Source organism: Archocentrus centrarchus, chromosome 14 (genome assembly GCF_007364275.1).
Source record: "Archocentrus centrarchus isolate MPI-CPG fArcCen1 chromosome 14, fArcCen1, whole genome shotgun sequence".
Lineage (NCBI taxonomy): Eukaryota > Metazoa > Chordata > Actinopteri > Cichliformes > Cichlidae > Archocentrus > Archocentrus centrarchus.
In genome coordinates, this window is record NC_044359.1 from 36,160,636 (window position 1) to 36,184,159 (window position 23,524).

Here is a 23,524-nt window from a genome sequence, read left to right on the forward strand (position 1 = left end):
AGGGGTTCCCAGCATCAGGATTCTCTCATTTTTTTCTTTCAGTTGGGGGCGTTTAGGAACCAGAAATACTGGTTTATTGTAACACAAGTTATTATGCCTGATGCTTATTTTTTTATCTGGCCATTTTCAGGTTGAGAACCTGAGCTCCTTTCACAAAAAAAGAAAAACAACCAAACAAAAAAACCATCTGGTGTTTGTCTTCAGTGGGAATGGGTACAATCAGTGCTTCTGCGGTCCCCGATCAAATGACTCTGCAGTCATCATGGGTCAGTGTTTCCCTCAGAGCTGGATTCTATTTGTGGTGTTAGTTTCACTGCAAATATGTCAAATGCCAGGAACTGTGGTGTGATGAATGCATTAATGACCAGTATGTATTTAGGTAGCATTCCAGTGACTCCAGTTCCACTCTGTTGGACAGAAGCTGGTGATGGTTGTCCTTGTTCACCTCTGCAGGCTGCAGAAAAACAAGGACTACCATCACCACATGGCCAAAGACAGGGAAGCTGAAGTCCAGCAGCAGAATGAGAGGCTCACTTGGAGAGACAAAACTTCAACAGTAGTGATGCTAATAGGGAAACAGCTGGTTAGCAGAAACTGAGCTACAGTAAATGGTGGATAAGCTCATTCTGTCAGACAAATGAAAAAGGTAAAAATGCTAAAATGGGCTGATGGATGTACTGTGGATGTAGTTAATAGACCTAAGCTGTAGTCTCTGTAGCTGAGGCTCCATAGGTATTCACTCACTTCATCGGAATGAAATTCGACAGTGATGGAAACCATCAAACTTCAGTCAGTGTTTGATGAGAATGGAAAAACGATTTGAAAATAGTAAACACCATAATATCCAGCACACCGGACGTACATGTTAGTGCAGGGCGTACTGGAAACAGCAAGCTGGTGAATAACGGAGTGGAGATCAGCATGGTGTGATTTTAATGCAGAAAACAGCCTTTTTGAGTTGAGTTATTGAAACTCATCAGTGGAAAATCCTCATAAACAAACTGAAGTGTCAGTCTCAGCTGCTCACCACACACTGCGCTCTCACTCAGAGTGTGCGCTTTGTTCCACTGCTGCTGCATGAACACGGCGTGCTGCTCAATCACATAGCAAAGCTAGACAAAGTGCTTACAACCAAAGCATCTTACCTCCCCTATCCCCCCACCCACGCTACACATATGATTTTCAGCAACATACTGAAACTATCACACATGGAGGGACACACACACACACACACACACACACACACACACACACACACACACACACACACACACACACACACACACACACACACACCCTCCCAGCAGGAGTTCCTCAGGGAGCTAGATGTGACAGGCAGCTGTCACAGTCCCACGGTGGTGCAGCGCCGTGTTTGCTAGAGTAAACACACTCCCATGCTGTTGCTGCTGCTTCACCCTTTCATCAGACACCACACCCCCCTCTTAAATACACAGACTTCATTCCTGAGACTGTCTCCATTCTAAAATGATTGAGGAGGTGATTATTTCCAGGGCATAATTTATTATAGCTGGACTATAGTTCATCTGTGCTGATATTCCATTTGGAGCTTGTGCCCAGAACTGCAGCCTATTTGTCCAATATCAATATATAAATTGGAGGGCTGGTAAAGTTTTAAATAGGCCAAGAATAAGTTATGGAAGCAGCACGTTCATTATTTTCTTTGAGAATGTCTCAGGCCATGCTTACATAGTAAATGATAAAAAAATTTAATTACATAAATAGATATGTAGAGAACCTCATAATTTATCCAATTTTGTGGTAGAAGTTTGCCTTTTCTTCCCTGGAATATTTTTTCCTTCTTCATCCCTGTTTCTTCATTCCCCAAAGCTAGGTTCATATTTACAGATGGCACCGACTCCGTTTCCACATCAAATCCTGTTTGCTTAGTTTTTGCCAAGCTGGCATTTATACTTTGGTAAGTAAGCAAACTCAGTGATTAGCATAAACAGTTTCTGTTTACTTTCTAAAGACCTGCAGGCCTCATTTCAGGTCAGAGTTCATGATTCAACAATGAGAAAGAGACTGGGCAAAAATGACCTCCGTGGGAGAATCCTGAGGTGGCGCCCACTGCTGACCGAAAACAACACAAAGGCTCATTTCACATTTGCCAAAAACATGATGATGATCCTCCAAGACTTTTGGAAAATTATTCTGTGACTGACACAAGCTGAACTTTCCCGTTACGTCTGGCATAAAACTAAGAGAGGATTCCATAAAGAGGACATCATACCAAGAGTCAAACATGGCGGTGGTAGTGTGACGGTCTGGGGCTGCTTTTCACACAGGGTCAGGGTTTTTCCTTTAATCAAATCATCATTTTTAAACCTGCATTTTCTATTTACTCTGGTTATTTTTGTCCAATTTTAAAATTTGTATGATGATCTGAAACGTGCAAGTGTGACAAATATGCAAAAAGTACTGGGTGAATACGGGGTGAATACTGCTTCAGCAGTGACAGACATCACTGCTGAAGCAACAAAAAAAAAGATCTCTGATCACATGCTTGTGCATGAAAAATGTAATGTGTAAAATGTCTTTTTTTCACGTGTCTACTGCTGTAGGTGTTTCTCTGGAACTCAGAAACAGTTCCCAACAATGATATTATTAGGGGAGTTTTCAGATTTTAAAATGTGCACAATAGATGAATTTCTGAGACTTTAACATTAATCAGGATTTTTGCGTCCTGCTGCTGTCAGACTGTCCCAGATGTAATTACTGCCCCTTTTCTTCAGCTCTCTTTACAATCCTGATTGGTATCAAGCGTGCTTGCTATGTAAATGATCCATCTTTCAGGAGACGTGAGATGCTGGATATGCTGATGGGTTTCTGCTCTAGAGAAGAACTGTTAGATGCTCATTTTCTCCTTTTGATGAGATATACTCTTGATGATATATCCTGTATCTGTGATAGTTATTCAAGAACACTTATTTGTGTGCTCGTTTCACAACAAGTGCACAATTTTAAATCTTTTTGTTTTCTTTTCTTTATATAATCAGAGGAGTATACACAGCATGAAGACACACAGTCGGCTGTAAAGAACATTGGAAAGACTTTTTTTTCTTTTTCATAAGAAAGATTTAAGCCTGAGTGCTTTAAAGTTAAAATGGGTTCATTTGTTGCAGGGCTACAGGGCCATCAATTTTGCTTGACTTAGAAAATGGTTTTCCTAATGGACATAAATCTAATACCCACAGCCAGTGTGTGTCATAGCATAAAAAGGTTATTTCCTCCCTCTCTGCTGGCTCTGCCTACGTACATGTGAAGTAACAGAGAGGGGAAAGGCTCAAATGTTATAAAAAAACCCACATCCTACTTACAGCTCTTCTTTGTTATGTTTCCTAAACTCATCCTGAAGCCCATCGTTTACACACTTTAATATTTACTCCATTATCAGAGCACTGGGAACAACTAATTTCTGACAGCTGAGACTCCAGATAAGTTCTGCTTCTTTCCTCAGTTTCCTCAGAACTATTATATTCCTACTTCAATGGTAGGAATTCTTGTTTTTTATATTTAATCACCATAAACATACCAATACACAGCATCACAGTATAAAAGCAATTTTTCCTCAGGAGAAAACTGAACTGTCTGGGCATGTGGATTAATCAGCATCTGACTGCAGCAGAACTGTCTGCTAATTCATTTTATGAAAAGTGAGTTTGTGCACTAAACTTTTTCCTTGTAGCAACTGAAGGCCCCACTACACACATGCTAAAAGATCACTGCAGTTGCAGGAAATCAAAAGCCTGCTTCCTTGCATTTTTAGTGGTGCTTAAATACTAATTGGCGATCCTAATTGGCAGAAAAGCACCAGTGATGGAGAGTAGAGGGGTGTGCCTTCAAGCAGGCAAACAGCCCATACAGGCACGACTCTGTCATTGCTCATAAAAACACACACACACACACATATGCAAAGATGAGATGAAATGGAGTACTTACAGGATGGGCCGACTGTGATGGTGTGATGCAGAAATGGGTGGAAGGAAGAGAAAAGAGAGAGAAAGGAGAATGACATGATGAGCTGAAATGAACGGTGATACTAGATAAGATAAATGAAACTCTGAAGCACTAAAGTAACTCAACTCTAACCAAAATTAAGAAGGACATGAACTGTGACTGTAAATGGAGGAGGGCTGATTCCGATGGATCTGTGCTTTTGTAGAATATATAGCTATTTTCCTTTATTGCATATTTGTTTTTCACTGATGATTTCTAAGGCTTTGGGGACCACAGTGAGAGCCATCATCCACAAATGGAGAAAACTTGGAACAGTGGTGAACCTTCCGGGAAGCGAGTAAATACTTTTCATTGCACTGTACGTGCACCAAGTTTCTATGTGCCAACAGCTCCTGCTGGGAACGACTTTTTCTGCTGCAAAATCCTATTAGTTAAGTGCATGATGTGTATTTCTGAATGCTATTTATTTATTTATTTTTTGCACAAGACAACCCTGTCTCCACGTATTCGTCACTGCATCCATAGACATATATGAGCATAAGGTTTGTGTGTTCAGATGTCAGGAGTACCAGAGGGCCCGCTCACTGCACTGAGCGTTACAGAATAAAACTCTAAAAATTCCCTTTTATCATCACAAATGACAGATTTCTCATTTGAGCATCTCTCTTCAAGGGACTGACTTTATTCTCATGCAATTTCAATTCTTTTTGATCTCGGCTCGCTCTCCAGAGGAATAGCAAGTTGAGGCTTGAAAGGAACTTAAAATCCATTTTTCACTTCATTTCTCTGTTAGCTTCAGTTAACAGTGTATTACCAATGCCACGATATGGCGAGTTTTAACCAACCGACTAGCAGCTTATTCTTAACAGACAGTGTCTCCTCTTAGAAACATTTTAGAAACAATGTTCTTAAAGTCCCGACTGTCTAACAAAAACAGCCAGAGTGAAGTAAAAGACGATGGAATGAGACAGCATGCCTGTAGGTGAGATGTGGGCAGTTTGCGGTGCATCGTGGCAAAGCTGCCCATCTGTGCAAACAATTCCCTCAGTCAGTGCTTACACCTCATTTCTACAAAGATTCTCCATTAAGTGGCTGCACTTGAGTTTTACAATATTTATAACGTTGTTTAGGAACAATTGTCGATTGTTTCCTAATTCTTACAAAAATATCTGAACCAATTCGATAAAACCTTTTTCACTTCAGATTTATTAGAAATCAAATCAGTACAGATGCAGTAAAACTGCACATGGACTCAGTGATAAAGAGTTTTCACGCTGCTTTACAGCGAGGCCGCAGACAAACAGTGTGTCAGTGCAGCCACCCTGTATTCTGCATGCAAACTCTTTACTGCAAAAGACTTAAAGAGTATCTATTTTTTTACATCTGTAAATGTTCTGTTCATGGATAATGTTGTAGAAGATAAGTCCCAATCTAGCGCCACCACCAGTTTGTAATAAGTAGTGCTGGATTTATACTGTTAGCTGGAAGAGCCTATTACAGAAAATTTTGGTCTGCAATGCTTGGAAAAAAGTGTTTTGTGGCAAAATCAGCTGGGATGGGGAATTCTTTACTGCAAAATATGCAAAGTACTGCAAAGTATGAGTGAGTGCAGTATTTTTACATTGAGCTGGCTCAAAGATTCTGAAAGAGGTCTGCAGTCACTGAGCTGTGGCAGCTGCTCACTATACAGACTACTGCTTCAATAGGGTTTGCACATATGCATTCATATATATATATATAGACAAAAGAGGAAATTTTCCTGGCACATCTAATACGTGAGCGTGTGTCTGTGCTTTTCCATAGTTTACCGTGTACTTGCAGGCTGGCTGATGCTTCAGCTTTGCCTACACTGTTCTCTGACACGCAGGTGTAGGTGCCCTCATCCTCGGCTCGCACCTGGGTCAGATGCAGACTGTTGTCACTGCGGATTTCAAATCTAGAAAAAAAAGCAAAAAAATGTTAAATCCATGTTCTGAAATCTCCAGATGGTGGTGGATTTTGAGGTCAGTAGATGTGTGAGTGGTTTCACTGCTGGACCAGTACATGTTGGTAGTTGTCATGGTTCTAAAAACAAAGTTGTCTGAAAGCTGTAATCAGTTTCCTGAACAAGCAGCTTTGTGTTTACTGCACTGTGCTGTGGATGCCGGCCTGAATCCTGCTGACAGCCAGTCAACATTTTACCTTATTTCCCCTGACAGATCATTAAACTTTCATCCAATCAAATCATGCAGAAGTGTGAGCGAGCAGGACTCTCACAGTATCAGCGTGATGGTGTCATGGTGCAAACACCACATGATACTCCCTTCTGAAAGTGTCTGATGGTCTGCTGATAAACAAATAAGCAGCTTATGACTGGGACGGCTGTCCATCCCTAACTAACAGGAGCTGCCGGGCCACAGGACTTTTTATTAACTTATTTATGATAACTTTTTATCTGTATTGAAAGCAGCACTTTGATTACAGGCTGAGCAGAAGCTTTGATTTGTTTTAATTTCTTGGTCATTACATACCAAAAACTAATGATAGCATATTCTCTTATCTTATCTTGTGTTTGTTTTTTAACTATATATAATTTTCTTTGGGAAATTCAAATCAGCAGGACTTCATCCCCTCACAGAAAATCATTTTGTCACTCACTCACTGTGTTGCCTTCCTTCAGAGCTAGCTATCAGATCAAACTGCATGCACAGACAGTTGCTGCCTAATTGGTGGCTGTTATATTATTAGTGAAATGAGCAACAAGTGCCATTTCAAGAAGCAAATGGTGTAGCTGAGTAACACTGAGGCAGTGGGGATTTATCTTCAGTGTAGTGATATCAGAGCCTGCAGAGCGCTGCTTTTGTCGTACCTGCCCCGAGGCAGCTCGCCCTCCTCTCTGCGCCAGCGGACAGTTGGAGTCGGGTCTCCGTGTACCTCGCAGAAGAAGTCCACTGTATCGTCAGCCAGCACCACCTGGTTCACGGGCTGTTTGGTGAACATTGGCCTCTCTGAAATTAGACAGAGGGGAGTGCAGTAAGAGGGTTAAAACTGCTTAGCTGTTGGCTGCAGTTTGACTTTTCACATTTGTTAGCACTTTGTAGCCTTTTGTGTAATGGGTCAGTGGACACACTTGGAAAAGATAAAGAGAGAAATATTTGCCTTAACCCAGAAACTGCTGCTCTCTGGCAGTTCACTCAAAATGGTGTAAAAAAAAAAAAAAAGCACATACAGGGATGGAAGCATTAAAAACAGCGTCAAAACGAGACCCCCTCATTATGATTCTTAATATTCAACCTGAGCCTCAGCGGAGCATAAGAGCATCAATAAACTTTTAGACAAAAAGGATTTTCTTAAAAAAGGCCCAGGAGCAAAACACACAGAAACTGATCACATTTACTGACTGCTGTTAGCAGCATCTCTCAAAAATGACACAATATTAATAACCTCTCCAGCATTATTATTATATTGCTGCAGTAGGAAAAATTCAATAACAAACAAACAAAGAAAGAATCATCACAATTAAACATGTTGGAGAATCAAGCAAGAATAAACAGTCTGAGTTTCAATAAGCAGAGCGTCATGAGAGACATGCAGCAGACCCAGGGACACAGGTGTTTCCATGATCATTACCAGATTGAAATCATTGCCCCAGCTGGAGGTATAAAAGTTGCTGTGAAGAGAGATGTCTGACAACCAAGTCTGCAGAACCCAACCCATGCTAAGGGGCCAGAAAATGGATGGACAGGAAAATCAGCACAGATGTGCACTGGCTATCATCTTATCACTTTTACTGATGGCAGTAATGTGAAATATTAGGGAAAGTGTCAGGCCATACATTTTCAGGAACCATAAATTGATTATGCATTACACGCTGGGTTTGAGTTTACTGCTTCACTACAATGTGCAGGAGGAGCAGGATTCTGTGGGAGTGTGGGTGGTGGTGAACAGGAGATCTGAGGGACTGAAAAGAAAATTTCAATTCTCTGTCCGTTTCCTGGGATCAATACGCTCTTTGAGAATGCTTGTGGTACTCAGCTGAGAGCAGAGCAGAGAATCAGAGAAAAGACACACAAGCTGAGAAATCAAGAGAGCAAAGCAAAGAGCAGCTGGGTGGGAAAGATGAATCCAGCCCTCCGATATCTGCCAAGGAAAGAACGTCCGACCCAAGAAAAATAAAGCGAGGCAGAAAATAGAGGATAATTTCACTGTTTTTGAATCTCGTGATGAAAATCTTAACAAATGTATTTTTAAAGAAACTTAATTCAGATCATTATTTCTTAAAGGGTCAGTGTAGTTCAAATAATTTAGCCCAGTATATAAGCCCACTGGCCTATTAGCTGGAACCAATTAGCTCCAATTTACTCCATTAATAACGTATCTTTTATCATTGATTTTGTGTAACCACCACAACAAATAACCCTGCTTCCAAAAGGATGTATGATGCTAACTAGGATTTATTTCATCTTTCCTTTCCCGTAAAATATTTGCTAGCTGACTTCACTTTGATTAATTACAGTATAATTCCAGAAAAAAAATACTCACCAAATACCACTAGTTCAGCAGGATCACTGTCCTTCTCTCCAACCATGTTGGTTCCAACGCACACATACATGCCAGCATCACTTTTCCTGGTGTTTGAAATCATCAGCTTTCCTCCACGAATCTGAAATTAAAGAGCGCCACGAGACAGAAGGAAATAGATGAGAGGATTAGTAGACAAGGAGGTGAGGAGAGATGATGGTGGAGGAGAGGACAGAGAGAAGACAAATGGAAAGACATTGGAAACAGGATATTGAGACATGTTAGTTAAGAGAGAAGCCACTCTGTCATTTTCAGTGGGTGTCATGACAGATGGCTCTCCGGCTAGCTCTTAAAACGACTTGACGATGTGCTGCAGCTCCAAGCCATTCACCACACAAACATCTTTCAGTTTGTAGCAACAAGCCTCACTCAGCATCATTCAGTTATAGTCTGGTTTTATTATATTCTAAATATGAGTTTTTCCCTTCTAACACAAATGAATGAGTGAATGTTACCTGAACACTTTAGAAAATTAGTGCAAAGCTGCTGGTACCACTAGAAAAAAACTGCATGATCTCTCTGTAAACTGACTGGATGACTTCTTAAAGTGGATCATTTAGTTTTCACAGTTTTTCAGACTCCAGTAACTTTGTCAACTTACAGTTATCCTTTCGTCTCTGTCATTGACCAGGATGTTGTTTCTCTTCCAAGAAATGGTGGGCTCCGGATGGCCTCTGGGAGGGATACACTCCATGACAGCCGGCTCGCCTGCTGCCACCACCACATCACTGGGCGTCTGACGGAAGTCATCTCTCAGAACTGGGGAAAAGAGTGAAGTTGCAAAGGCACGCTTAGAGTGACTGTAACCACTTGTGTGTCAGAGATTACATTTTTTATTTATTTACTTTATTTCTCTCTATATTTTTTTCTTTATTCATCTCTGCTATTATTACTTTTACTCTTGTATGAATGAGAAGAGCTCATTTTAAGCAGCAGTGCAGTAAATTTCATTGTACAATGACAATAACGAAACCTTAGAACTTGGTTGATGTCTGCTAAAATTCTGCTTGCATTTATTTTGTTTGCCATGCTTTCCTTCATCTGATAAATAATAAGTCATAAGGGGTCGTTTTGACTGTTGAGTTTTCTCTATTATTGTAGGGTCTTTACCCACAATACAAAGCTCCTTGGGGCGACTGTTTGCTGTGATTTGGCACTTTATAAATAAAATTGAATTGAATTGAAGTGAAGTGAATAACAACAGTGGCATTTAGCCTTCACAAACAAACAACAAAAGAGGTGAAAGGAAAATCTTTGGATCATCTTTCACTGTATGAATAACACAAAACATGCCAGGACACTGCTATCAATACTGCATAAATTTAACATGGTATGCATGTGACCCTGAGCTCTGTGTTGGCTTTCTGTCATATATACTGCATTGCAACACATCAATAAAAAAGTCTTGTAGGTGATGTGCACAGAGTGGGCCAATAACTTATTCTGAGCCAAACACACCTACACATTCCCTTGGCAAATATACATGCATAAATACACACAACAAAAACATCACCATTCAGACAAGCACATCATATAAATCAACTATATCAACTGCAGGAAGCCACTTTGAATTCAGAAATAACTCCCTCTCTTATGCTTTGCTGGAGTCTATTCATAAAACATGAGAGGTTTTTCTTTGGGTCACAGTGCCTCCTTTCAAATTCATCCCTCTGTAGTCAACATCTTGTGGCTGTTACCTGGAGGCATCGGGCTATTTCTTTCTCATTTCAGTCTCTAGAGCTTTGTGACCTCTCAGATTACAGATGTGGAGGATGGTTTTGTAGTCTAGGATGATGTACTGACAACAATGGTCCATGAGGAACAGCCCAGAGTCAATGTCGGCCTGCAGGCTGTTAGTCTGGCCTAAGCCACTCTAGAGATTTACAAAGGGGATAAAGCAATGAAAAGGTTTCTATGTCATCCCTATCTGGCCCAGACACCCACCAGAAAGCCTCTCTAACTGATGTGAAAGGTAAATCCAACCAAATTTCCTTTTCATGTCACAATCTCTCCTAAGTATTTATTAAGAAACTTTCAAAGTCCTGCAGCAACTATTTCAAAGTACAATTTTGAGCTGTATTACAGTTCTACCCTCAAATATTCCACAAAGTTTTCTTTGAAGCTATGGAGAGATTTAAACATCAAGGAGCTGGTGGATGATTAATTGATGCAGGAGGATGGTATGCTTGATTTTTATACATTATGGGGGATCTTGCTGATGATATCAATAAGTCATATCAATATCATAACATTCCAATCATGTCTTAACTCACATCTCTCCCGAGTGTTCGAGGATCTGTGGCTCTTCCAGCCGTCATAAAGACGGGCAGAGAGGATCCTGTTACTTCACCTTAAAAGTGGAAGCCATATCAAAACCTGGCATCCAATTTACGCGAGCAGCTCTTCACCGACTGCTCAAAAAAGCTGCCAAGAACATCACCTCCCTGCAAACGCACCAAACCGCTTTAAAATGCCCTGCATGCAAAACTGACAGATATGTTTGTCACGATTGGGGAAACATTCATATCAAAGTGTTGTCTTGCTGTTAAGTAACGTGCACACCTCGCAGTGCAAGAAAACTAAGAGCAGTTCTTCATTCATTTCTCATCTGGTGATTTTAGCCAAACACATTTAAAGTTATTTCCCACCTCTGAGGCATCAGTGTGTTAGAGATGCCAGACCAGGGGAGGACGTTGCTTTATTATGTAAGTGCTCTTTTGACTGCACTAGTACCTTTGAATAGAAAGCAATAGAAAGTAATGGGTTTCAGAGTACAGTGCACTGCATGCTGCCTCCTATGTGAAAGGACCATATTCCATTAATTACCAGCTGTGCCATGATGCCAGACACAGTCTGGCTGTGTTCTAATCAGAGTCAACCACTGTGGTGGATACTACAAACAAAAAGCAGAGTACCTGAGTACTTTTGCACGTGCTCATTGTCAGATCTGACAGATTTTGTCCCCAGATACAGTCACACAACTTTCTGATGTGCTGTTAAACTTAGAAGTACGATCAAAGATATCAGACCACAGATGTCACGTTTATAACTCCCAGACTTAAATGTCTATATCTGGTGTTATAAACATGTAATATTTTCTAGGATAGTGGTCTGAGAACAGATTGGTGTGGTGGCTCGTGTTTAAACTTAGCTCCAGCAGGCAATTTCTGAGAAAGCACTCCAATAAAAACAAGATGATCTCTACATTTAAGAACATTATGGAACCACTGGTGGGACTAATGGGTGACATGTACTCACTGGTAATTGTAATTGAATCATGTCCACCATCTTTTAGGTAAGACATGGGGCACTGGCACTGCAGATGGCTTTGGCCAAGGCTGCACTCTGTTCACTGTGCTTCTTTCTATTTTCTATTAGACATAATAAAGTATAGTAATCTCTCTATAGTAATAAAGTATAGCTTCAAAAGTCTTCAAGAAAACTCCCATAGTCAGTTTCTTGTGAAGGACTAAAACAGTTAATGTTCACCAGAGTAAACAGATCCCTTCAGTGGAACATGAAATATGTGGATGTGCATTTTCTCCTCAGCCATAATTCTGATATCAAACTGACAAAAGGTGCTTGTATATTTACACATAAGTGTCTATACGCACATGAATGCATGATGTCCCCGACAGAGTGAAACAGCAACAACGTTACTATAATGTTACAGGCCAACAGTGGAGGGTCAGTGGCTCATCTAATTAATGACACATCTCCCCTTATGACAAGAAAGCCCCCAAAGATATTACCATTATCATCACCATCCATATATCTTTCCACCCATCCATATGAGGGCATTTCTTTATCTGAAACACCTGGCTTTGTGTGGTATCTCAGTGTCAGCCTGTACACCACAAAGGCTCATTTCTCTTCCTGTCAAGATAGCGTGGCGTCCTCGTTGAATGTGAGTGTGGGTGAGGGGATAACTCAGACCGTTTTGTTTTTAATCAAGGTCATGGGAGAAGGGCACATTGGTGTTTCAGCAGAGAAAGGGATATTTTTCATTTCCTCATTAGCTGACACAGCTGCTGCTTGTCTTTGCCCTGATAAAATACATGTCTGCAGAATGAACTATGTTACTGTTGTCTTTTTTATTTGCGTCTCTTTCAGGGATGAAACGACAGCTTACGGCTGTATTCCGACCCATATCCTGATGGCCAATTACTTTGCCACAGAGCATGCGGTGCTTGCCGAGTCCCACCAGCTTCTCCAAGCCTGATATGCCGAACCACGCCCCTGACCTTATCACTATTCACAGCACATTACAGAAACCTGACTACATTGTTCAGGAACCCATCCTGTCACGCAAAGTGAGAAAGGAAACACGGCAGCTGATTGCACCCCAGGTCTGAATTACCATGCTGTGGGGTTAAAGGACTGCAGTGATGACCTGTCACACACCACAGTGAAATCATGGCTCCAGGGGACCCCTGATCCTTCTCATTTTGCCCCTCCACACTCACCAAACCTGAGGAAAAAGAGGCTCTCTAGAAGTGTATTAGGCACTGGCAATTACCTATGAGGCCCTTGGGGGTCCAAATTAAAAGGGTGCACTTTGACCCTTTCTTTAAACCCCTTCAACAAAGCCAGAGTAATCCCCACCACTGGGCCTGAACGCTGTGCTTTAATCAGAGCACAGACACACAAAGTAAGGAGATATAGAACACAAGATTAGAAGTGAAACCCTGGAAATAAGCAGTGAAAAGCTTCTTCCATTCAAATACTGTACATGCAACTATGACATTACACATTTGTCCAGCTTTAGACAGTTGTGGACAATGTTGTGTGTAACTTAGTAAAAAGAAAAAATAAAGACGTGTGTTTGGTTGGTTGGTTAGTTCTTTGTTGTAATGATGCTTCTTGGCAACAAATCTTATACTGCTGGAAAGTTTGCTTATTTCCCCTTAAATGGAGCCACATTTGTAAGGAAAATGCATTTGTGGGTTGAGCAGCAGAGTTGAGTATGTGGTGCTGCTCCCATGAAAAACATGTCAAATCTTCTGTGCCAGTGCCAAACAGCTGATTCTGCTATTGACTCTTGTTTTGAGCTTCTGGTACCCCAGGTGCTGACAGTCAGCAATCTCAATGCAGAGGTATCGAGATGAGATTCTACAACCAGCGGCGATCCCATATCTCCACAGTCTGGGACCGAACTCTCCAAGACTCTAGAATACTTCAGTATACTGAGGACTTCATGGCTGACTCACTGACTGCAACATGGCCATGTGGCTACAAATCATCAGTCCTCCACCACTGTGCTTCACAGTTGGTATAAAGTGTTTGTGCTGATATGCTCTGTTTGGTTTTTGCCAAAGGTGGCACTGTGCATTATGGTCAAATATCTCCATTTTGATCCGGTCTGTGAAAGAAATATTGTTCCAGAGGTCTTGTGGTTTGTTGACATGCAGTTTTGCAAACTTAATCTTTTAAGAGAAAAGAGGCTTTCTCCTTTTAAACCCTTCCAAACAATTCATACTTGATTAGTCTTTTTCTAATTATACTGTCATGAACTTTAACATTTAACATCCTAAATGAGGCCTGTAGAGTCGGATTTGTGGTTCCTGAGTTTCTTTCAGTTTCTCTGAGCATGGCCTTGAGAGAAATACGCCCACTCCTGGGAAGACTGGTGACTGTCTTGAATGTTTTCCATTTGTGAATAATCTTTCTCACTGAATGATGGACTTCAAATTGTTTGCAAATGGACTTATAGACTGATGAGCAGCAGTGATCACTGATGATGTCTTTTCTCTTTGGCATTTTGTTAACACACACCTGAAAGTTCATCAAACTACCAAAACCTCTGCTTTTATGCAGACATGCTCACACCTGCTGCTTATCAATTGATCAAGTCCAATTGATAAGCAGCACCTGGCTGCTTCTTAACCTCTTTATCCCCAATGGACAAGGTACAGTAAGGGTGTCCTTAGTGTTTCACATGCTCATTTTTGTTAACTAAATAATGACATGGTGTAATATATCATGTTTTGTTGCTCATCTGAGATTCTATTTATAATGATTTTAAGGCTGTATTAAATGATCACGAACAAATAAACTCCATTGTTGTGATATATTTCCTGTTCATTTCTCACCTGAACAAGCTTTAAATATTAAAGCTTGAACCATACGAGCATGACCATGCACTAACAGCTCCACGTGAGTAACAGGCTACAGGAAGCTGTACCATGCTGACAGTCGGAGCTGCATTTCTGTTGTGATTTTGGTCTGTAGCTATAATCAGAATTCCCAAAATAGATGAATTTGCGGATCTTTAACAGGAATTTTATCAACAACAAGCCAATTAAACAATAATGAAATAGATTTATTTTTACATCCATCATTTCAATTTCCAGAAAACAGACTTTCACAAAGTATGTTTAGATTTACACATCATCACCCACACTCACACACAACCACATCGCTCTCAGCCTAAATCCACAGAAAACCAAAGTGCATGTAGACTTTACCAGCTTGTGATGTACACATTGACTTGAAAAATACTGATTACTCATCCTTAAAACGAAGCCATCAGACAAGCAACAGAAGACATTTTTATTTGTGACCAAGAGACTAGTGTGATTAACCACACAGGCAAAGTATCAGGACCCTGTGATATATCAAGGGCACCATTTGAACATTTAATTGGACATTAAAAAAAAACACCTTTGGGGTGAGCTCTGGTTCACTTTTAATTAAATGGCTTTATCACTGTTGTTAACGTTCCAAGGACTGCATGTATGCATGCACACACACACACAGAAGAATAAATATTCAGATGGTGGGAGGAGGGCGAGTTGAAAAAAGCGTCCTCAGGTTCAAGCTCTGCTGTGGGGGACTGAGCTGGTCATCTGTCAATCCATCAGCTTACATCCTGTCCTGACACGAAGCAATCTGCTCTGGTGTGAACACGCACACACAAACACACACTGATGTTTTTTTCTTCTTTGCTCAAATACAAACATCCTTCTTATCCCTTTATCAAGCCTGCTTAGACACACACACACACACACACACACACACACACACACACACACACACACACACACACACACACACACACACACACACACACATCTTATCGGTTCTGTGTTCTCTCTAGGTGCCGCTTGTTCCTCAAGGCAATATCTATCCAGGCCCTTGGGCCCAACAGGGGCCTTCATCAGAAGCCACCTTCTATCAGCCACTCTCATTACCCAGAGTGGACCTCCCCCCGATCCCTATCAACCATTATACCATGATGAAACGGCCCACGCAGGATATTGGTGTGTATGTGTGCTGCTTCCCTAGTGATGGAAGGCCTTTGGAGGACGTGGGGGAGGTGGGGGTCTCACAGTTGGTGGCAGATGTCCGTGCTGGCACTAAGAACCCACCTCCTCCCCACCCAATACAAATACTCACACTCGTGCAGATATGCTGCACGGCAGCTGTAGCAGCAAATACAGCAAAGCGCTGTCTGCATCCAATATGACCAGCTCAGTGCAATCTACAGGCTGACAGGAGATTACAAATCCCCTGCAGTGCATTCACACACACACACACACACACACACACACACACACACACACACACACACACACACACACACACACACACACACACACACACACACACACACACACACACACACACACACACCACACACTGTGATGAAGTGTTTACCATTTCTTTATCTACATTCTCTGAAAGCTGACCTGAAATGTCGTCCTTCCTAAAACATGACTTGTTTAAAGTGGAATTCCACTTTGTGTTATGTGATGCCATTTAGGTCTCTGACCTGAGCATTTTATGACATAACGTAGCTTAGGTTTCTGGAAATGCTCATGTGGCCAACAGCCAAACTGAGCTGGCACTAAAGCTAAATGAATGAGACTTCGTTCCACAAGCCCACAAGGGTCACCTTCTCAGCCCAAGTATTGATGCGTGCTGCACTCCCCCTTCAAGCACACACTCGCGTAACCGGTTCACTGACATCCAGTGCGTTTCCACCCTCAAATATAGTCCCTCCATCTTCTTTTGTTCCTTAATGTGCCGTAGCACCAACACTGTTCCTGAGTCCACTTAGCAGCCACGGCAGCTGCCTCATCCCCACCCACCCAATCCTCAGCAGCCTCCCTCCAGGCTACCACCGAACCTGGGCTGATGGCTAAAAAGCAGCTGGTCCCAGTAGCTGTACTGACAAGAGCATGAAAAATGATTTCCATGTTTAGCTGGCAAAAATTAGGCCCTAAAGACTGAGGTCTAAGTCATTTTTTTCTTTCTATGATTAGTGAAAAGATCAGGCATTAAAATTAAAACAACTCAAACAATATAGTTGATAGAGCACTGAAGCGGCTAACAAATTGCAGTGCAAATTAACATTACATGAAAGCTGCGGCATTTCTCACAGCAAACCTCTGGAAAACCAATTATTAGCCACTGGGCTCAGATAACACTGAAATGACATCCACAAGTCCCCGTGATGCATTACAAGCAGATTATAAGCTTGTTATTAGCATAGATAAACCTCTTCTTACAACATAATCATGAGGCGAGCCCAAGGAAAATTACACTGGATTCAATATTCATGTCATGCTCTGATTCTGTTTACGATGCTTTAATATATGCTATCACTGTCACTTCATGTAAAATACCACCCAAAATTGAATTAAGTGATAAACTGTGAGAAACCAGAATCACCCACACGCTCCCCATTGCTGCAGGGGAAAAATAGATGAGGTTATCTGTCAAGGTGCGATGTTTCATGGCTTTTTAAGCACTCACAAATGCCCTGCAACGTAAGTGGTGTCTTATCACACCCAGATGTGTTGAAACGGGGGAAGGATGAATGAGGGGCAGTAAGTATGGGGTGGTAGTGGTTGTCGGGTAATACCTGGCAGCAGTGAAGTCTGGAGCCAATATGACTGTGGACCCACATGCATCAGCGAGACAACATAAGTGGCACTCTAATGTCTCTGTGAGATACACAGACATTTAGAGGTAAGAGTCCAGGGATTCTGTGTGTGTGTGTGTGTGTGTGTGTGTGTGTGTGTGTGTGTGTGTGTGTGTGTGTGTGTGTGTGTGTGTGTGTGTGTGTGTGTGTGTGTGTGTGTGTGTGTGTGCGTGCGCGCGCATGTATGCAAACTACAAAACAACATGGCCTGTGGTGAATTTGAGGAAGAGCAGCCCAACTTGGGAGCACAATGTTAGCTCAGTTACAGTTGCAGTCGTGACGAGTACCTTACTTAATGGAGGTGCATTCAACATATCACACATGGTAAAAACTCTCTAAGTCCAAAGTCATAGACTGAAACATGTCTGGGCAGTTATTTTAAAGCATTATCTAGATTAACCAGGAAGAAAGAAGACCAGGAAGAAACAGAAAGAAGTGTTGATTTGCTGATTTGAGTTTACTGTTCTTTGAGTTCCAGGTATCTCTCTGGTATGTCTCTGGTAAAACTCTACTGCAGCTGACTACATGGCAAACAACTGTATCACTGAGCTGAAGGAAGATGATTCAGTAATTGAGTATATTGTCAGTATCGACCCACATCAGCCGATGGCTCAGTTGAATTCCTTTTGTATTTCCACAGTTGCACATAGGGTGCACTATTTAAGCTGCTTTAGCCTGTCCACAGTTGCTGCTGCCTCTGCCAGCCACTTTCTGACTTAATGCTGTCTGTTGTTCTTAGGAACCATGCCAGGAATCCAGTGTCCACACTGGACAACAGGAGCAAAGTCCAGCCACCACTGACTGGGATGGACTACAAATTGCAATAAACAGCCACTCAATCGACCATAATTATTTAACCCTTAACCAACTAGGATGTCAGGGGAGGCTGAAGCTTCTCCCAGCTGACACTGGGAAAGTGGCAGAGTAGACCCAGGACAGGCCACCAGCACACCATTGAATAGTTCAGTATAAATGACAGGAGTGCTAAGAGGAATGTCCCAGTCCTCAATGAGCAAAGGTGGCCAGCCATAACATGCTGATCTAAATTTCAGGTAGTCTGTTTCTCATAGTTAACAATGATGGGTGGCACATTTAATGCCAAAGAAGACATGTGGAATAGGATTGGCAGTGCTTTCCTCCATCTAGTTTGTACCGTGCAAAAGTCCAGCATATGCATGCAGCCTTTCACTACTCAGACCTTCACACTCAGTGGCTGCAATAATTCCAGTGGCTGTAGCCAACGAATTATTTAAAAAGTAGCTACACATGAAGGCTCTTTGGCTATGTTGTACTGGATTTCTCGTATTTAAGAATTTTAAAAGGAAAAAATGACTTAACATTGAAAACTTTTTTCAAAGCCATTTTAAATGTGATGAAGATGAACACTATGTTAACTGATGAGCTTTCTTCACACACAAGGTCTTGAATGATAAGGCCCATCAGATCAGGTCTGTAAGTATCGTAGTATACCGATACAGCACCTTATTCTTACAGTGCAGACTTATTTGTTGTTTCCTTAGGTTATCACACTACTCTGCTTCCTGAACCCAGACTCAGAGGTGGCCCCACAGGAGACATCCTCTTTACTGTTACATTAAGATTAGAAATCAAGCTTTGTTTCTGACAAAGCTCATTATTGGGGCTGGACCAGGACTCCACTCCTTCACTGCTTTTACTTTGAACCTGGTTCTGATGGTGGCCTCTTCCTGTTAAACTTCTTCTTTCCCACCGTCTTTAAATACTTGCTCATACAGGATCATCTCATTGTTGGGGTTGTTTCTCTAATATGGTTTTTCCCTTAGAATATAAAGCATCCTGATACGACTCTTATGAATGTCATGAACTGTATAAATAACATTCAATTGAACTGAACTGTTGCCTAAAAATCAATATATATATATATATATATATATATATATATATATATATATATATAAAATCCCACAAAGGTAGGATTTGATCTGAGCCTGTCTTTATATATATTAATTAAGTGATAGTCAAATCCAGCCAATGTTAAGCAGATTAAGAGTCATTTTTAAAATCACTGAGGTGTAAATGAATCTGGAGCACTGAGACTCGCTGCACATCGTGCTTATATGTGTGTCTTGAAAGCTACTGAAGGCCTTGGCAAACCCTCCATCTCTCTTGCTGGATCATCACTCTCCCTCCCTTTCTTCCCCCTCACACTTGGACGCTCACTCATGAACCCACTCAAACAGAGCAGAACATGCCTGAGGCATGTTAGGTCCATTTGATTGAAATAGCCATATTTCAAGTCAAGTGGGGGGCCACATTAAAATACTACTTGGCAGGCAAAATCTTCTCACATCGAATCCCCCTACAGCCCTCCTGCCCCTCTCAGCCCCAACCCCTCCCACTAACCCAAAAAATGTCCCAAGTTTCTGCAAAGACACAAATGGAGTCTGTCTGCTATAAAGACAAACATGACTACATTCATATACACACTGAAAACTCCCACACACAAACGCATCCTCATTTGAGTGTAAATCCTTCCAGCATCAGAGAATGGGGAGTGTTCACCTATGTGTGGCTCAGCAACAGGTTCCCATCCCAATTCTGTGCTGGCTGTGCTCACCCACCCAGCAACCTCGAGGTTAATCCACTGCAAAACTCCCCTGGCATGCCAAGCTGGTCCTGTGTGTATGTGTGTGTGTGTGTGAGAGAGTCCATGTGTCTTTCTGCCAGTTTTTTTATCTATGTTTCATCAGTGAAATTCCTGCTGGGATATACCTGACTCCCCAGACCCGGACAACTTGCAGACCAAACTCAGTACAGAGTCAGACTCTTTAATACTCTAGGAATTAAACTAACACTGGCAGCTCCCTGGCTCACGAAAGTAAAAGGAAGCCAAAGGACGCACCAAGAGAGAATTTCTTCAAACACAGAAGCCAGCTGTCCCTGACTTGTGACCTCTCACCTGCAGCTCAGAGTAAGAAAAAACAATTTCCTGGTGTGGATCAATACGATCACATTACCAAAAGCTATAGTTAAGATTTATTACTCCACTGCTGTATTCTCTTTACAGGAATTTATGATATACAGTGCTAGATCATGACCTCTAGATGGGGTCTAGTCAAGGTGAATGGCTGTTCAGTGTTGGTTCCACATCAGATTTATCAATTAAATGAAGCTGCGTATTTACTGGTTCATGGTTTCAATCCAAAAAGGCATGTTTGATGATGAAAAAAGAGGGCAGAGGCTTATCTCGGACTGATGGTCATAAATTTCCTAATTCATATGTTATGAATTTGCCCTCCAAGAGTCTTTACTTAAATTGAAACTACTACATTAAAAGGTTATGTAGTGTATGTATATGTATATATATATATATATATATATGCCCCTGTCATGGGCACAATGATGGAAATGACAGAGATAGAGGCATGCCATGTCTCTTCAAATTGCCAGAGCTACTTGTAAAATATTCAAACTGTTTGAGAATACTTAATTCAGCTTAAGCGGTCTCCCACTCATCATAAAGCTGAATAAATGATCAGGTGAAGTGGCTCACATGTGACTGACAGGGTTGTGGAAAGAAAAAAAAAACAGCTTGTAATAAAAATCTCTGGGCACAAACACTCGCACATTTTGGAGTCAGTTTAAAGGACATGTTCTGCTTCGGTTGGAAATGTGCCACGCCTTTAGCAAGCAAGGCAAAGCGAAGATGAAACAGCATTTTGATGGGAGTCATTTGGCAAAAACAAGATGGGAAAAACAATTCAGAGGAAAAAAATTGTGGACCACATGTTACAACAAAGAGCAGGAGGAAGGTGGGAAGATTTGCAAATATGCACTCAGTATGATATGATGTGGAATTCCAGCAATATGTCAACAAATATGGGGCTTAGTAAGTAAATGTTTATATCAGTCTTTTGAGAACTGCGTGTTTCATGTTAAGATTTAATGATTTAATGATACTGGCCAGTTTAAAATGTTCCACATAATGTTTCCTTGACTCATTCTTAATTGTTACATTTATGTGCTGAACACACAGACAGCTTATTTTTTATGTCTGCTCCATTTGAAACATAAGGTGTGGTGCATCAGCCCACAAACGCATCTCCTCTACCCAAACACGGTCAGAGACCACGGCTGGTCTAAAGGCTTAAACAAGGAGAAGTGATGCGTTGGTTAATGTATGCATGTCATTGCTAAGGAGAACTGAAATAACAACCCTCCACTCTCCATCTGCCCACCCTCCACCAGTAACACCCACCTCAGTTCCCAGAGGGTCCTCCACGACAATACCATTACAGAAGTGGCTGAAGCTCCTGTGTGTGGTCAGCTAATAAAGCAATTGTCTGGCCCTAAAAAAAGAGGATTACTTTAATCTAGTATCCTGCTGCTCTAGGTGCATGTTATGTGCCCAGAGCAGTGGGATAAAAGGGTCACTGAGAACTGTTGAGTAGACCATTGTAAGAGAACTGAAGCTCCCCATCAACCCATAACCCCAGATGCCCCATGCTGCCCTGAGCTGACCCTCAAGCCCGATCAACTGTAGTTCATCCATCTGGAACACCATAAACACTGTTTAACTCGACCTTAAGTGAAACGGGGTGGACAGTCACCTATGAACAATGGGTGCCCCCACCCAGCGCTATTAATTATTGACTACTGCAGTGGGATGTGGCAATGAGCACCTTCAAGAATTCTGCTCTAACAATAAGGCAATTCAACCGAAACTTTATGAGAGAGATTTAGACTGTGATGAGGCCGGCAATAGCACAAACCTTCACCTCAACCCAATGCTTAGTAAAAACAGTACACCCTGCAGTCACTGAGAGAGAAAAATCACTGCAGCTTTTTTAAGTTTTGGCATCTGGTAGCTCTTTAAAATCCCTTTAAATAATTCATGTCATGTTTTCTTGAAAATAAATGGACAAAAGCAAAATATAGAGAGGAGGAATCACAGCAGGAAGCAAAGTCATGTAAGTTCTGTCATCAGTGTTGCATGTACGTGCGCACACACACACACACACACACACACACACACACACACACATACAGCCCTCTTTTTGATGCATATGTGCTGTTTCACTGTTGGCTTGCTGTCCACTTTTCCTGCCACATATTCATGTGTGAAAGGTGAAGTAGGTGAAGCGTCCTGCTGACATCAGCATCATTCTGTTGGAGACGAGCCAGTCTCGGTGTCAGCTGAGCCCTTGCCAGCTGTCTCTGTCCACTTAAACAACTTATGGTTGTTGCCGCAACTCTCTGTGTCGAAAAAACACCCAAATGTGTTCACATAGCCGGAGCAGATGGTCCATACTTGCATCCTGTCTTGTGGCCAGCACACTTTTTAGCCTGTGTACAATGCCTGATCATAACCCTGCACTAACAGGGAGGTGGTGGCTCTGGTGTGACTGAGGCAGGGAAGAGCAACAGTTCCAATTTTCCACCCTGTCAACAAAGTCTATAAACAGATGGATCTTGGAGCAGAAATCCCTTTAGCTCCACTTGAATAACTTAAGCCCTGTTCACTGACCTTTTCTAACACAAGCGCATCCTAACGAGAAATGAATCTTGTGCAAATACACACCAGTAGATATCAATAAGCATTCTCCACAGCCGTTTGCCCTCATAGCACTTGCAGACAGGTTAAATATGCTTAAATCCCCCTGAAATGCCTCTTTTACCACAAAGAGCGGCTGATTGGTATTATTCTGAATAGCAATTAATCAAGGATGAAAACTTCTGTGGATGAATAACAATGTAACCAATAAGCAGTATGACTACACATGATTAGAATAACACGGATTATCTGACAACAATGACACATATCACAGTCTGGAAAATGTTCAACTAAATTGTGAAAAATGGTAAATGAACTGGTTCTGATGCGGCATCTTTCTCTCTACATGAGCACAAAGAGCTTTACAGAACACGGCTCATTCAGCCATTCACATCCATTCATATGAGCACTTTTTTCTACACCTAAGTGCTTTATATCTAACATTCACACACATTCACACTCCAATTAGTAGATGACCTGCTCTACCCTCTAAACTGCAGCCACCTCAGCCAAATGGGTAGGAG

General features: G+C 41.6%; 1 protein-coding gene across 4 annotated transcripts in view; it reads right to left on the minus strand.

Moving 5' to 3' along the window:
- Positions 1-23,524, minus strand: part of robo3 (roundabout, axon guidance receptor, homolog 3 (Drosophila)) — a 95,050-nt gene that overhangs the window by 46,421 nt on the left and 25,105 nt on the right. For 2 of the 4 annotated variants that reach the window (XM_030746179.1, XM_030746177.1), the window contains exons 3-7: positions 9,140-9,297; positions 8,500-8,620; positions 6,827-6,965; positions 5,787-5,914; positions 3,961-3,972 (exon numbers count right to left, since the gene is read on the minus strand). In XM_030746179.1, the coding sequence (XP_030602039.1) occupies positions 3,961-3,972; positions 5,787-5,914; positions 6,827-6,965; positions 8,500-8,620; positions 9,140-9,297 (558 nt within the window). The remainder of the gene's footprint in view (positions 1-3,960; positions 3,973-5,786; positions 5,915-6,826; positions 6,966-8,499; positions 8,621-9,139; positions 9,298-23,524) is intronic. The other 2 variants (XM_030746180.1, XM_030746181.1) reach the window with 1 other exon arrangement.